Source organism: Propithecus coquereli, unplaced genomic scaffold (genome assembly GCF_000956105.1).
Source record: "Propithecus coquereli isolate 6110/MARCELLA unplaced genomic scaffold, Pcoq_1.0 Scaffold146, whole genome shotgun sequence".
NCBI classification, from domain to species: domain Eukaryota; kingdom Metazoa; phylum Chordata; class Mammalia; order Primates; family Indriidae; genus Propithecus; species Propithecus coquereli.
In genome coordinates this window covers 4,598,229-4,613,636 of record NW_012138969.1, presented here as the reverse complement: position 1 = coordinate 4,613,636, position 15,408 = coordinate 4,598,229, and the positions used below count along the sequence as shown (strand labels likewise).

Sequence of the window (15,408 nt, the reverse complement as noted above, 5' to 3'; positions counted from 1 at the left end):
TTTTTCAGTAAGCTTTTCGATAAAAGCAGATCAGATATTCAAAACCATCTGCAGCCCTGAACAAACTTGATTGATTCTGCTTCTGTTTGTATAAAAATGGTAGCCAGAATTTTCAGGGGGCTTCATTAATGGCTTGTGGAAGGATCCCTCCCAGGGTCCCAGCTTGCCCTCCAGGCAGACTTTCTTCTGAGGGCTACCAGCCTTCCAACTACTCCCTGTGCATTCAGGGTCCTTGCGTATTGATGGTCTCTCTCTTTGTTCTGTTGGAGAAGAGAGGATTGGAAGCCATGAACTATAGAGGAAGCTTCTGAAAGGGGTTAGAGTGATGTGGGGGGAAGTGGGAAGCTCCATGGCTTGGAGCCCTTGGAAATTTGCCAGATGAACTGGTGAAGGTCTTCTGATCTGGGATGCTGGAGGACCTTTTACCTGTGGGCACTGGATACTGGTGTGGATGAGAATGGAGGGTTAGGATGCACCACTTGGCTTCTGGAAACCAGATAGAAGACTCAAAAGAAATTAGGGAGTGGGCCTAAAAAAGTTAAGAGAACTGCCTCTCCCTTCTGCTAACTTTGGATTATGTTTGCGTGGAAGTTTGTGTTTGTGAAATAACTGAGCCATATGGATGCACAAGGATGCATGTGTTCCTCTAGTCTGTTGATGGAGGAGCAGTTGAAGGGCGTGGGCTTGCCTGGGGGTGGGGTGAGCGGGTGGGTGTAGTGACATGAGGAGGGGAGGTCTGGGGGTATGGGCCTATGTCAGTTCTGAGGATCTGGGCATTTTGGCAAGAGAACGCTCCTGTCTCATCGAGCAGTGTGTATGAACGTATGTACTTATTTTTATGAGATCACCATCTGCCCCCCCACCCTACGAAGTTCTATGGATGTTACATCTCTGGGTAACCTCTTACCCTGATGATGATTAAAGAGTGACAAATGCCCACTCAGAAAAGCTGTACAGGCTCCAAAAGACTGAGCTCATTTCTGTCACAAACACCAGTAGACAGACTCAAGAGAGCAAAGCAAAGGAATAGATTCTAGGAAATTAGAACTTCCAGCAGCTTTCCATCCTTCCACTGTGAGAAAGGCTTGGTTCAGAACCACCCTGCACAATCCTAAGGTTGACCACCTCTCTTTTTCTCGTACCTTCAGTGTTTTTATCATAGAATTTACCAGCATCTTGTAGGCACTAGGCCTGGAGAGCTTTCTGTTCTGCAGTATGCATCCCTGAGAGTGCACGGAGGAGGCCGCCCTTGAGGAATACCTGTTGTACGACAGGCATTCTGCGGTGTGCTTTAGAGGATCTCATTTAATCCAGCCCTGTGCGAAGTGGATATTGTGTTCTTATTTGACAGATGATTAGCCCAAGGTCGCAGGTAGATGTGGTCTGGCTGACTGCTTGGGCTATTCTCTTTCCATTGTACCACGCTGCCTCAGGTCAGACCAGAAGACCAGCAGGTACTGTTCCCTAACAGAGCATCTTTTTAGGATGATGCTGTGAGCTACTTATGTGCATCTGCAGCACCGATTGGGAATGAGGCTAAACCCAGGGAGGAGTGAAGGATCAGTAGCTGGGAGAAGAGCAAAGATCTCTTACCCATCATCATGGTCCTCAGGAAATGGATCTGAGACATCATGCCCTTTGTCATTGGAATGCAAGCTTGAGTTGGAATCTGGGATCTTTGCTATTTTGTCTTCCCTCCCCCAAAACTCCACTGAAACAGTTCTTTTCTCACTCTGCAGAGGGCCTTTCATTTGGAAATGCCAGTTTCTCTTTCAATATTAGCATGTAAAGTCCATTTTCTTTTTTCCAGCCCTCAAAGATGCTTACACTGGGTCCTCTCTGTTCTGGGGTACTCGTAGTGTGAGTGGCAGTGTGGAGGTGGCAGCTTTCTTGACCTTTTCTTGAAATTTCATGTACCGAATGCTGCTGCCTTTGCAGCTTTTTAAGGAAATGGGGGTCGGGGTGTAGGGAGGCTGCAAAAAAGACTCTCATATCCTGATAGAGAGTGTAGAAAAAGCTTGCAATAGGTTTATGGAAAAGCTGCCCTCTGTACCCGCAGGCCAGCATTATGAAGATTCCAACTTTTTGTTTACTGACTATTAGAGAAGTTTCTAGCCAGTCCAGCTGGTCATTCTTTCCATGGACTTTAGACACGTTCCAGGTGTTCCTAGGTGTGCCAGGATTTCCACGTTGAGTATTATTGTTGGGTGTCCTCATTAGTAGCTTCACTAAAAATGGCTCGTCTTGATTGTATAACAGCAGTGGATGCTCCTCCTTTCTCCCCACTCCTCCTCCCATGATGTTCCCTCTTAGCACTGCAGGATAATAGAATTGTAGAGTTATAGGGACCTGGGAGAAACTCTAATCAAACTTTGATTTGTCTGCAAGAAAGCTGAAGGCCAGAGAGGTTAAGTGACTCGCCACAAGTTTCTCAATAAATGACACAGCAGGTACTAGAACCTGGGCTCCTGACTAAGTGCTGGGCTCCTCTTACCACATTTTCTCTTTTCTTTCCTCTGTACCCTTTCTCTGCTCAGTCATTTTCACTCTAGCCCCTCATCCTCCTCTGGGGCTTCTTCATCCTTTTATTAGTTAGCAAGTATGCATTTTTGGTGTTTCTCTTTGGGGCCTGGGGGTTTGGTTTTGGGGACCTTGTTTGTTAGGAAAGGCTTTAGTTAGGAAAAGTTGGGAGTGGCCAGGGGAGGGTTATTTCGGGGTTGGTTGCGTTGGTTGCGGGTTTTATTCCCGGTTCTTGGGGGGGGGGTTTGGGTTGGGGGGTTCCTTGGAGGCCGGGGTTTCGAGATCAACCTGTGCAACATAGCAAGACCCCATCTCTAAAATAAAAGGATAATTTGTAGAGGCGAAGCAAATTCAGTGAGAATGGGAAACTTTGATTCAAAACCGTGGTTAATATTCTCCTTTCTCAAATGTGTTGCTGCAGAACTTTATGAAAGGATAGTGATTCTTTTAGAATCCTTAATTCAAGTTAAGAGGCCAGAGAGTTTTATTTGATTGTTCTGATAATAGTTTCCCAAGCTTTCCGGATATGGTGCTGACAGTCTGGAAAGGTTTCTAGCCCTGGCTCTGGTCTTAGTATGGACATCTATAAAATGAGTGTGTCGGAATAGTTACTAGGACTCTAAGGTGCCTCTGGGACTCTGGTTTCTGCCATTGTTATCTCACCTGATTTGAGGACAACATTAGCTTTCATGGCCTCCTGCATCAAAAGCAATGTTCTTCTCACTAGCTGCACATTAGAGTCAGCCTGGAAACTTCCAGAAATGGCTGATGCCCCGACTGCAGTCAAGACAAATTGAATTGGAATTTCTGGATATAGTATACCTGTATCCTTAATTTTTAAAAGTTTTCCAGGCGATTCTACAGTTCAGCCAAGACTGAGATGCACTGATCCAGAGTAAGAGGTGAGCCTGTTACCTGATTTGTTTCTGTTTCTTTTCCGTGTGCTTTGATCACATGCCTTGGGTGATCCCTCTCAGTCCTCTTGCAGGCTGTGGTGAAATAGCTGGAGTGCCCCAAGTATCCCAGAATTCAGCCTGAGAGAATGGGGTGATGAATTCTTATGTTTTGCTGCATTGGCAAAACCATTCACCTGTGGCTGCTTCACCGCCAAGCTGCACAGGTAACAGCCTTCTGTGATGCGGGTGATGCTCTTGACTTCCTGAATGCAGGTCTGGCTAAGGGACAGAGCAAGTCAGGCTCATCCAGGAGGTCCCTGAGCAAGTGACTGAAGACTCACCAACCTTGCTTCCTACCTGGTTAGGTAACCCTGTATGTGTCTGAGGCGGGCCCAGCACAACTACCATCAAATGCAGGAATCTCCTCCTCAACATCCTTGACAGTCTCCCAGGAGACAGGAGTCATAGTAAGTGGTACACTGAAACTGGCCTGTCTGCCTCCCGTCATACTGGAACAGTGGCAGTTCTCCATATTGTCCCGGATCTGCCAGTGGACGGGGGTGCCAACCCTTGGGTCTTGGTCTTAACCCTCCAGAATAACTGAGAAAACACCTAAGCCCCCTATTACGAGCTAGCCCTTCAGATATTTGAAAGCAGCTATGATGTCTTTCTCAAGTCGTCCCTTTCCAAGCTGGGTATCCTTGGTTTCATCATCATTTTCTCACGTGGTTTGCAGGCTCAGTGGGTGTCTTTGAACACTGGGGTACAGTTGCAGAGTTTTCAAAGGGAAACAAAAATTCTCCGAGAGATGATCTATGGATTCTTTCATTTTGCTTTACGTTGAGTTCCATATGACGCCCCGTGATGCCAGTGTCAGTACGAAGCGGGGTGCAGTCTTGGGTGTGGTCGCTGCTTGCAGCTCACAGGCTTCTTCCCTAAAACACACGTTGCTGCCAGAATTCTTGATGGGCTCACATTCGTCAGAGTGTCATCAAAACACAAATTCTGGTTCCTGAAACAGGTAATTTTCCCACCGCTGTTTTGTTTTCTTCCAGAGGCTTTTAATGTTCTCTTTTTCTTTCTTGTCTCTTCTGTAGCATTCAATCATTTGTCTCCTGATCGCCAAAACAGTGTCGAATAACAGCGTTGCGAGTGCAGGCTCCAGTTAGACACATAACAGATGAATTTGTTAAGACTTTTCCAGCTGTCTGTGGCTGGAAGGGGTGCACGCGGTGAGAGGAGGAAGGAAGCCAGTGCCGTCTCGGTTTCTCAGAGCCAGCACGCCCCGTCCTCTGGGAATCAGGGCTCAGGTCTGGAACTGACCTCGGTATTGGTTCACCAAAGTAGCAATACAGTGCCCTTGTTTTCCGTCATTTTATGTAGACGTCAGGGTCCTGGGAGTCAAATGGGAGTTCTTTGGTCCAAAAGTAATGAGAGTCTGGACGTGGCTTCAAAGCCAGCATTCAAAGGGCCATGCTTGTGGTCTTTTGTTTTGAGTAACTGAGTCCCCTGACCTTCATAACTGAGCAGTGGGGCTGTACTGGCAAACAAAAAGCCTTTTGGGGGGGTTCTTGGCTTCTTTGTTATATTCTCAGTATTGCTTTCTTTGTTTTTCATTCATTAGGTTTTAAGTCTTTAGGAGTAGGTGTGATGACATTTCCATCTTCCTGACAGCCAGAGGAAAAGAGAGAGGAGAGAGAGATTAAGGAGAGAGGTGTGTATGTGAATGCTCAGGACTGCCTGTCAGATGGTGAATTTGAACAGAGGCAGCTGTTGTCATGGCGATGGCAGGTTGCATCCCACCACCATGGAAACCAAAGTTAAAAAACTGACGTTAAGGCTGGAAGTCACATGATGCATTTTTGTTTTGTTTTGTTTTAAAAAAAGAAAAGGGGTTTGGTTTTTCAGTCTGATCTTTTTTTTTCCTTAAGACGAGGTTGGGCGGTGAGAAAAATTACATTGAGGAAAAGAATGAGATGATGAAATGGGACAATATGGAGTATGTGGAACCTTCTATCTTGTTTTCCTGCTTGTTAACAGTGCATTTCTCCCGCTGTGGGGGTGGTGGGGGGATGCGGTGTGGATTTCCAGGTTTGTAGCCAGAGACGTGCACTGACGTCTGTCACGTGGAGAAGCACAGGGCTTTGGCCCTCCTGCCCTTTGGAGGTAATGCGTGGTTCACCCCCTGCTGCGCAGCCCAGGACAGACACCGGAAACCAAAAAGTAAGGACTGAGAAAGAAGATAGAAATGGCGTTAAGGGTAGGACTTACCCTGAGGATTAGGGAGGTCCATACATTGATAAATTCTGGAGATTAACATTTATTTTCAGGAAATTGAAAAGTTCATCAGTAGCCCCTCAGCACCTCCAGGAATATAGGCCCTTCTGTTTATTCTCTTTTCTGGGCTGGTCTCCTTCCTGCTGCTGCGTCCTGCCAGGTCAGCTGTAGGAGTGAGCGCAAGTCCACAAGGAGCCATGGGGAACATATTCACCTTTGGACCGAGACCCCCTGGGCTGTGGCTGACCTCTTACCCTGGGCCTCTCGCCTGGGCAGAGCGGGGCAGCTTGCTGAGAGGTGTTAGATGCCCTCGTAGATCTCCATCTTTTTAACCTCACACTCACTCTCACTGTATGCCATGTTTGGGAGAAAAGGTGAAACATCCCTCCAGGTGGGGAGCTGGCCCCAGGCCTGTTTTAACGGGGCTGGTTTGAATTTTCTGCTCAGACGATGAAGGGTTGAAGAACCGCACTCGTGGCATGTGTAGACAGGTGATGAGGCAGAGAGTCCTGTAAGAATATCTGCCTCTAGGAGGGGTGAGGAAGACCGTGAAGGATGCAGACACACTCTGTTGAAGTCGTGGTTGTAACTGTTGCTGTGTCTGGGTTTTAAGGTGTAAGGTCCTGTCTCCGCCATATTACTCATCCCTCCAGGACAGATGTGTCTTTCTCAGTGGGCGCGGGCGCGAGGGATATGATCTCACCAGCATGATCTCACTGCATTGCCATTAGGGTCTGTAGGAGCTGGAGCCAGACTTCTGTGATGGTTCAACCCCTCCTGTTCTTAGCTCTGGCCTTGGGTGTGATTAATGTCCCCTCTAATCGCTGGGTGAGATTGCATCAGAGCCATCAGCTTCATATATCCTTCTCTTGGGACTGGTGTTTGGATGTGCTTTCCATAGTCCCAGGAGATTCTGAGCCAAGTGTCTTCGCTCTCTTCTCAGAGGCCCATTACCATAATTTTCTTCTAAATCCTTGATTGGGGTGGGTCTCCTCCACGCCAGCCCACGGCTGCAGCCAGCCAGCCCACTCCCGGAGGCTGTGACCACTAACAGATGCTTTCCCCCAAGCTTCAAGCCACAGCAGATGCTTAAAGATTGATTTAGTAGAATAATGAAAGCGACTGTGCATTTGTGTATCAACTTACAGTTTTCAGAGGGCTTTTGGATTCCTGTACCATTTTAGGCGTTGATCTTTTTCTATTTCTCGTTTGGTTCTGTGCAAATGGTTGGTGGTGGCCTTCCCCGACTCCTGAGTGCTGTGTTGGGACAGGTGTTGTAGCGAGGGCCTGGGCTGTGGCTTCCCATTGCCACGCTCCATTTTTCCCCTTGCATTCCACGTCTCAAGGCAGGTTCTGAACCTTCTCATACAAGAGAAGTCACATGGAAGCCTTGGATAGCTGTATTTTGCTATATTGTTCGTATCTCAAGTGTCTCTTTGGCATGGTGCTTGGAGGGAATCACAGACTAGACAAAGTCCTTTCCCTGCTACTGTCTTTGAGTCAGCGTCCACTTGTTACTGATATTTACGTGCAGGTGAGGAAGGGATGGAAAGTCACACACAGAGATGACCAGGCCATCCTCTGAGGCTGCTACATCTCCTAGAATTAGACATCCAAACATGGGAGGCCGGAGGGAGAAGAGGAGAGAGATCTTCTTGTAGGGATATTGTTCTGGGCCTGGGTGAGGGGTGGGAAAGTGTGAAGGGGGCTAAGATGTGCCTCCCTGAGACTGCGGGCTCTTCTAGACTCCCCACGAGTTTCCAGAAAGTGCCTAAGTGGCCACAGCCTGCTCCCCTAAGAAGCACATTCTTCCTTGGGCCTGGAGTCAGGGAGGGCTCAGCATTCTGTCTGCCTGCCTGTCCCTGCTGGCCCCTGAGAGCACGGGCTTTGTGGTGTTCTGACGTCAGAGGCTCTGGGAGGAACAGCTGAGCGCAGAAGGGTCTGGGGTCAGCCCCCTGGTGGTGACAGAGATGCATGTTTGCCCTGGGGTACCCGACATTTGCTACCTGAGGCCTAAGTTCCTCCCAGGCCTGCACCTGCAGGTCCACACCCGAGAGCTGGTGACAGGGGAGGCTGTGTGGTCTGGCCGACCAGGGACTCTGCTCTGGGCCAGGCCCCCAGGGCACTGTTGACGGCAGAGCCGGCACCACCACCCTTGCCCCGGCCTTCTGCACTTTAAGAAGGAAGCGAACAAATGGCAGGTGTGCAGGCCGAGCAGCGCTGCTCAAATTAGCTGTGTTGCTAAGGAAACAAGTCAACCATTCGAAGGCAGGAGCATTGGGGAAAGGGGATAAATCAATAAGCGAACCTATTTTTATCATTTCCCTAATGATTGTCTTGAAGCTGCTAGACAGCAAAGGGAAAGTTGGGGCGACACAGGCCCTCATTAACGGGCTCCGGGGGAGAGAGCAGGGAAGGGGCGTTTGGGAAGATCGCCAGGACAGTTTGTGAAGTGAGGCCCTAGCGAGTGGCCGGGAGGGGAGGCTGCCTTTGCAGGTTTCAGAGGCTTTCATGGTCATTCCCTCGTTTGGTCCAGTTGCTTTATTCTCTCGCATTTGATCCTCAGAAATCTTTTCTGAGATTTCTATGACTGTCGCCTTCCTCTTTACCCTCAGGGTGGGATGCGTTTTTGTGTTGGTTTTTTTTTTTTTTCCAGAATACATATAGGTTTAATTGATTTTATGATTATGAATTGATACTTGCTCATTCTAACACTCAGACAGTAGATAAAGAAGAAATTGTAAATAACCCTACGACCCAGAGACAACTCATTATCCTTCCAGCAGGACAGAATTTCTTCTTCTTCTCGCTCTCTCTCATCATTAAAGGGATCTGCTACACATGCCGGCTTCTTTTCCTTTTCTGTTTTAAAATATATAATGAGTGTCCACACAGTGTACAGCACAAAATGTTGAAATGGGTACCACCCCGAGTAGAGAGAGTACGGGATACCTTTTGTAAGGATGCCTCTGGCTCTGGTTTCCCTACATTGGTCATCTATCAATTCAGTATTAATTAATTGGTTAATTAAATAACAGTTCCTCGGTGCCCACTGTAAGCCAAGCATAGCACTGGACACAGGGACGCAGAGGTGAGTGAGACGAGCAAGCCTTCCTCGGGTGCATGGGCCTCACTGCCCCATATGCTCCATTTGTTCAAGATCTCAAAACACGAACAATCTGGACACCAGGGATAGATTTTTTTTTTTTTTTTTTGAGACAAAAGTCTTGCTCTGTTGCCTGGGCTAGAGTGCTGTGGTGTCAGCCTAGCTCACAGCAACTCCTGGGCTTAAGCGATCCTCCTGCCTCAGTCTCCCGAGTAGCTGGGACTACAGGTGCGAGCCACCATTCCCGGCTAATTTTTTCTGTAGTAGTAACTGGAGTCTCCCTCTTGCTCAGGCTGGTCTCGAGCTCCTGACCTCAAGCGATCCTCAAGCCTCAGCCTACCTGAGTGCTAAGATTACAGGAGGTGAATGCTTAAGCAGGAGGAACCAGAGTCCTGGACAGACGTTCGTCCTGTCCCTGGTTGTGATTTCCATGAGGGGGATGTTCTTTGAGGATGTGGCAATGTAGAGCTTCTTAAGCCCTTCCAAGTCATGTCTTTGTCCAGTGTGCAAGGTGCACTAGCTTGACCAGAGGGCCATTATTTGCCAGCCAGGCTCTGCCCTTTGGAGGGAGAGCAGAGCCGTCACTATTGGGTGTGAAGTTTTGCTGCTGGGAAGAAATGGGAGCGGCGCCCTGAGTGAGCCCACAGGGGCGGGAGTGAGTGAGCAGGAGCCCCGGCCTGAGCCACAGTAAGTGACAAAACCCTGCCTTTGTGATGGTTCTTTAGAAAGCTGCCTGGCTAAGGGGATGCCTCACATTCATTCATACTGCATTTAATGCTGATTAAGCTCCTACTGTGTACTGGGGGCTGTGCTAAGCATGGCAGTAGAGAGGTGAACAAAATGCCTGCTTTCAAGGTATAGTTTCTTGGGGATTTAAATAGGAGAAGAAATAATGAAATTACACAGTGCAAAGAGCTATGGGGCACAGGGAGAAGCCTTCATAGACAAGGTGGCATTTCAGCTTGGTCTGGATGTATGACAGAAGGGGAGAAGGCCATTGCAGGCAGTGGCAAAACCACCACGACGTAAATACCCGTTCTTTGTGCTTCCTTCGGGAAGGTAAATGGAGAAGAGGTTAAGAACAGGGCTGTGAGGGAGAATGGCCAGGCCCGGGTGGAACTGGGTGTTCTTTTCTGTCGCCTCCCTAAGGATTCCCCACTGCTGTCCTTCCCTTTACTGCATCCACAGATCATGACTTTCCATAGGCTCAACTCCAATTCCTCATTACCCCAGACATGAACTCATCCTGAGGTCTCGATGACCTGAAGGGGACATCCCTGTCAGGGGTATGTGCATCTGAACAGTTTTAAGAATTTTAAGCCAAAAAAAAAAAAAAATGAAGCCAAAGTTTCATTGCTCTGAATGGGTCCTTAGACATGAGGCTGAGAGCAGAGGCGCTGGCTGGGGAGGAGGCGAATTACCAAATGCCCACCTTTAGACTCTAGCCTTCAGGGCTTCGGGTAGCGTCAGTCATTGAGACCTCATGAATTCTCAGCCTCCAGATGCCCAGCCAGTCACAGGGAGGTGGCTCGTTGGCACCTGGGCCAAGAGCCATTCTCCTGCCTCGAGCGTCCTGCAGTGGTCATGGCCACACCTTCCCCAGTCCACCTGTGCCCCGACAAAACTCACATACCTACAAGTGGACGTTCTGGGCCAGTTGAACTCAAAGATCCTAGCAGGGAGTGGTGTATTGGGATTATCCGGCTAGGAAAATGCACGTGTGGACGTGGGAGCAGAGAATGGCGGTGGCAGGTGAGTGGCCACAGTCCAAGCGAATACCGCGGGTGGAGACCCTTGGAGGTGCACCTTGCCTGCGTGTGCAGCACTAAGAGCTTATTTGCTTTTGAACCTGTGGCTGTCACTTTCAGGGTCTCGGGAAGAAGACTCCATCTCACAAAGCTGTCACAGACGCCATGTAGACCCGTGAGGACTCGATAGGTCTGCACTTGAGTGAGAAAGTGCAAGTTCCCAGTCCCGCCTCCCAGGCAGGGCACTGGGCTCCCTGGACCCGCCGAGCAGGTTTCTGAGCTTGCATGGGGGGGCACTTCCAGCCAAGGAAAGTGACCCCCACACTTCTGTGAACATTTTTGTTAGGAACAAGGACAGGGGTTGATGTGAAAGAGACCCTGGTTTTGCTCCAGTTAGAGCCCCTGGCCCTCCTCCCCTACTTTTGGAGACTGGCAGGGAGACCTGCCCATGTGTCAGGGCTTCCCAAATATGTCCCTAGGAACACCATTCCCAAGAGAGATGCACTGAAAAAAGAGTTATGTGGTGAAGCAGTTTGGGAGCCCTGTTTGTGTGTCTGTGTGGGGAGGGCTGTGTGCACACTGTATACGACAGTATTAAAGGCTCTGAGAAGTCCTGCTGGGGAGAAACCTGTTTGACTTTACTTACCGCAGGCTCTCCCTCTTTGACCTGATTGCAAATTCCTGCAGCGCTAGTATTTCATGGCCTCCACTTCGGGAGCACTGCTCTGAATGCCCTCAACTTCTGTTGTCACTCGCCAGTGACTTATAGGCATGTTATCAGTTCCTTTTCTGGACCCGTCCCCTAGGCATGTCTTCACGATAGGGCGTGGATTTCTCAGTCACTGCTTCTGTCGTGTTCCCATCTTTATTTTACTGGGTGGGTCTGGGGATTCTCGGCATCTGCTCCAGTCCCAAGACAACCTGGACTGTTCAGCAGGCTTATGGGACACCGGGTCTTGGTGTGATGTCTGGTTGCTCTGCATTTCTCAGAGCGCTGGGTTAGGACCCGTGATGGGAGGGAAGGAGCATTCCCCCTGTGAGCAGTGAGCACTGGTGGCCCTGGGCAGGCTGTGTGTTGGGGGCCTGCCCTGAGAAAGTGGACGCGCAAGCTAGCGGGTGTCTGTGCTGTGTGCCTGCCGGCACGTTTCGCTCCCAGGGGCCTAGATGGCACCCAGAGAGGCTGAAGGATGAGGAGTGGCAGGGGCGCTGAGGGACTGTGTGTGGTGAGGCTGCCCTCTGGCCCGGAGGGCTTACGCAGGCACACTGGGGTGGGAGGCAGGGCTCTGAGGTCCTCAGGCCCGTCCGTTTTCAGATCCAGGGGCTGAGCACCGGGCAGCAGTGGCCATCAGAATTGTCCCTGGGGTCTGGGTGCTGTGTGAGCGTTGGAGGTGGGAAGGAAGGCCAGCCAGCTGGCCAGCTGGTGGGTGATGAGTGTGGCTTAGGGGTGCATGTGATGGCGGGAGGAGATGGCACTGCCACGTGAGGATCGGAGGACTCGAGGCTCACACACAGCCAGCCTCTCACCCCTGCAGCCTCCTGTGCTGGCACCAGGACAAGAGCAGCTGGTGGGCAGCTCCCCATTCCCTTGCATGCCCTGCCCCTCCTCAGAGACGCCCTCAGTGTCACAGCTAAGGGGAAGTCAGAGGCGTAGTCATGACCTGCCCTCCTCCTTTGCTCCCTGGGGAGGGCTCCAGGCCCTACATCAGACACAGTCAGTCTGGTACATGGGGAGACGGGAATGGTCCCTTCCTTTCCCTTCCCCTCACTTTGCAAGATCTACTACTCTTCTTTCCTGCCCAATTCCAGAATCTTCCAGAGCACAGGTTGCTCAGCAAGACCATTTACAATAGCCTGCTTTTGTTTGTCATGACATGGTTACAGAATGAAATCCCAATGTGCTGGTGATTCCCTCTTTCTCTGTTTCCTAACAGTCCCTCCCACCTCCCTCTGAGCTTGCGGAAGACCTTGGCGGGAGTTGGGGTGCTGGCACCCGAGTCACAGTCCTGCCCTTCAGAAAGGCAAAGGGAACCCCTCACGTATGTTCACAAGAATGTAACAGAAAAAAAGCCTGAATTCATTCATTTATAGTTTGGTTCCTAGAGGCCAGGACTTTGCCCTCCTGGATTCAGATTCGTGATGCATCTCTCTGTTTCATGTAGATACAGGCGCTCGGGGATAATAAGCTGGGACAAAGCAAGCTCCTTCTGGCCCCACGAAGTGTTTCTCTGAATTGGATGTTAAAATAGAAGGAAGCTCACATGGAGAGAATGGTTTCTTTTCCAAGGGCTCTTCTTTTACTCAGTTGAGCAGAGGTTCTAGATAGAGGAGGGGACTCCCTCCAGATGCGAGTCGCAGAGGGGGCAACAGGCGGCCACAGCTGGATCTTTGCTTACGCATCGTTACATAGGCCAGCGGTTTGAAGCCTGGGGAGAACATGGTATTATTGGGTTTCTTTCTCCCTTCACCTCCCTTCCATTTTCAGCCCTGGGTAATTCCTGGATTTGTCATTAAATTCGCTTTGTGTCTGGAGTGTCTGCCGTAGGCCTAACTATATTATTTAGTGGCTACGTATCTCCTTTTCTTGGAAAAGATGCTTTGTGTTGAGAGAACAACCATCAATGGCTGTGGTTTCATGTGCTAAGGACCATCCACTGTGCTGCCTGCTTGCTCATGTAAACCGTGCAAACTGCACACACACACACGTGGGCTGATAAAGTTTGTGTATCTATGTGCATGGCCATCTTGGGGGCTGCCTCCCTCTCTCCGGTGAATTTGTTCCTTAACTCCTCCTTTCCCACGCCATTTGAGTATATGATCCTGGCCACCATCATTGCCAACTGCATCGTCTTGGCCCTGGAGCAGCATCTTCCCGAGGACGACAAGACCCCGATGTCCCGAAGACTGGTACGTGCTACCTCCTTCTCACCTTCCCCACTGCCTGCGTCTTCCTGGGTTCCCTTCTCCGGGGCTTACCACGCCCCCTCCCCTCCTCCCTGTGAGTTCTGTGAGGAGTTTGCTCTTTACTGAGGGCCAGGTTAACGACAAACCCTGCTGGGGTTTGCAAGGAACCGAGGACATAACAAACGCTCGTGTGCACTGCACGCAGCCAGGCAGGGAGAAAGGACGGGCAGGGCCCATTTGCTCCGTGCTTCTTTCCTAAGGGACTTTTACAGTGAGAGGACGAAGGATGCGCCAAGCTTATGTGCATTCGTGCTCATGAACTTCCATATTCTCCTTGAAGAAATGAGTCACAGGTCTAACATATTTCCCCTAAAGAGAGCAAACAGATTGCTTAAAACCGGAAGTGCAGGCGAGCAGCTCTAGCCTGGTGACCTTCCGCCTGTGGGAAGACTCCTTCAGGGCAGAGCTGGGGCCATCGGGGACCTTCCTGGAAAGGAAGTCTAGCCCCTGGTGCGACCCCTACGTCTGTCCGTTTCCACGGCTGCTCCCCTGGGCTCTCTTGCTCTGTTGCACTCTGTGAGTCACAGAGAGTCTGCAGGCCCCGGTCCCACTATGTCCTTTAGCACCCTTGCTTCCCACCGGCATGTGGGCGGGCCCAGCACAGACATCCGGGAGGTGGCCGGGTGGGCCTTGTCTGCATCTGATAAGGCGCAGGCCTCCCCTTACTGTGCCTCTGCTCCTCACCCCCACAGGAGAAGACAGAACCGTATTTCATTGGGATCTTTTGCTTTGAAGCTGGCATCAAAATCGTGGCCCTGGGGTTCATCTTCCATAAGGGTTCGTACCTCCGCAATGGCTGGAATGTCATGGACTTCATCGTGGTCCTCAGCGGGTGAGTCCTCTTCCTCTCCCTCCTTCTTTGTGTGTGGGCCTTGGTGTCCTGCAGCGGCTGGGCAGGGAGCCCAGGGTGGAAGGACAGCAGTCTGTGGGGTGGGGACAGAAGAAGAGTTCGGGGTGAGATTCCCCCTGGGGCTGGGCCGCAGTAACCACCTCGAGGGGAGATGCCAGTGGCGTTAGGCAGAGGCCCTGGGACTCTCGGTCAGGTCTGGCCGCTGCTGCTTCTGGTTTTCCATTCTGTGCTTGGCTTGGTTGCTGAACACCCACTTCCCTGAGGAGGGTGACATTTTTGCTAATGTCACCCAAAAAGTGAGCCTTTTGCTAAAGTAAGCAGCTTGCCCTAGGCTGAGAGGCACCCCCAAGAGATGGGCCAAAAGATGCAGTCCAGTGCAGTTTCTTTGGGGGGCTGGAGAAGACCCCAGATATATCTTCCGAACTGATAATTGAGACTCACCTTCTGACGACAGAATTTTTTACGAAGTGCGGATTTATTAATAGTATAAAATTGACCCACATTAAAACATTTGATAAATCATTCCTTGGAAATTAATGCAGTAATACTCCATTAGGGCTGAATCAGTGTCATGGCAGCATATAGGACGGCAGGGCACTTTAGTTAAGTATTTGATAACTCGCTCTTTTGGAAGTGAGTAGAGTACAAGGCTATTGGGCTACCAGTGCCATGGGCAGCAAAGGTGTTGGGCCTTGGGAACATGGTGATGGCCACATCTCCCTGGGCTTTTGTGATTTCTTGTTGGCCTTTGTGTCAGATGGCTCTTGGTGCCTGCAGGAGCGGGACGTGGTCCTGCTTAGATGCCACAAGCAAGCGGCGTAATCTGGAAATTCCCTTACCTGCTGCCTGGCAGAGAGTAGTTCAAACCTCAGGAAAAGAAGAGAATGACCTAGAATGGAGCGGATGGGGAAATATGTAGCCACTTTGATGATTGACCGAGAGGGGAGAAAAGGGGCCTTGCAGGGACTAGTCAGAGGAGCGGGGCTTAGGTAAGGGCTGAGAAGGGCGAGGGCCTGGGAATGGTCGCATCTATTCATTGTCTCGTGGAAC

General features: G+C 50.3%; 1 protein-coding gene across 1 annotated transcript in view; it reads left to right on the top strand.

The window, feature by feature from the left end:
* Nucleotides 1–15,408, top strand: part of CACNA1E (calcium channel, voltage-dependent, R type, alpha 1E subunit) — a 421,935-nt gene that overhangs the window by 80,083 nt on the left and 326,444 nt on the right. The window contains exons 3-4 of the mRNA XM_012639976.1: nt 13,346–13,451; nt 14,201–14,340. Coding sequence (XP_012495430.1) covers nt 13,346–13,451; nt 14,201–14,340 — 246 coding nt within the window. The remainder of the gene's footprint in view (nt 1–13,345; nt 13,452–14,200; nt 14,341–15,408) is intronic.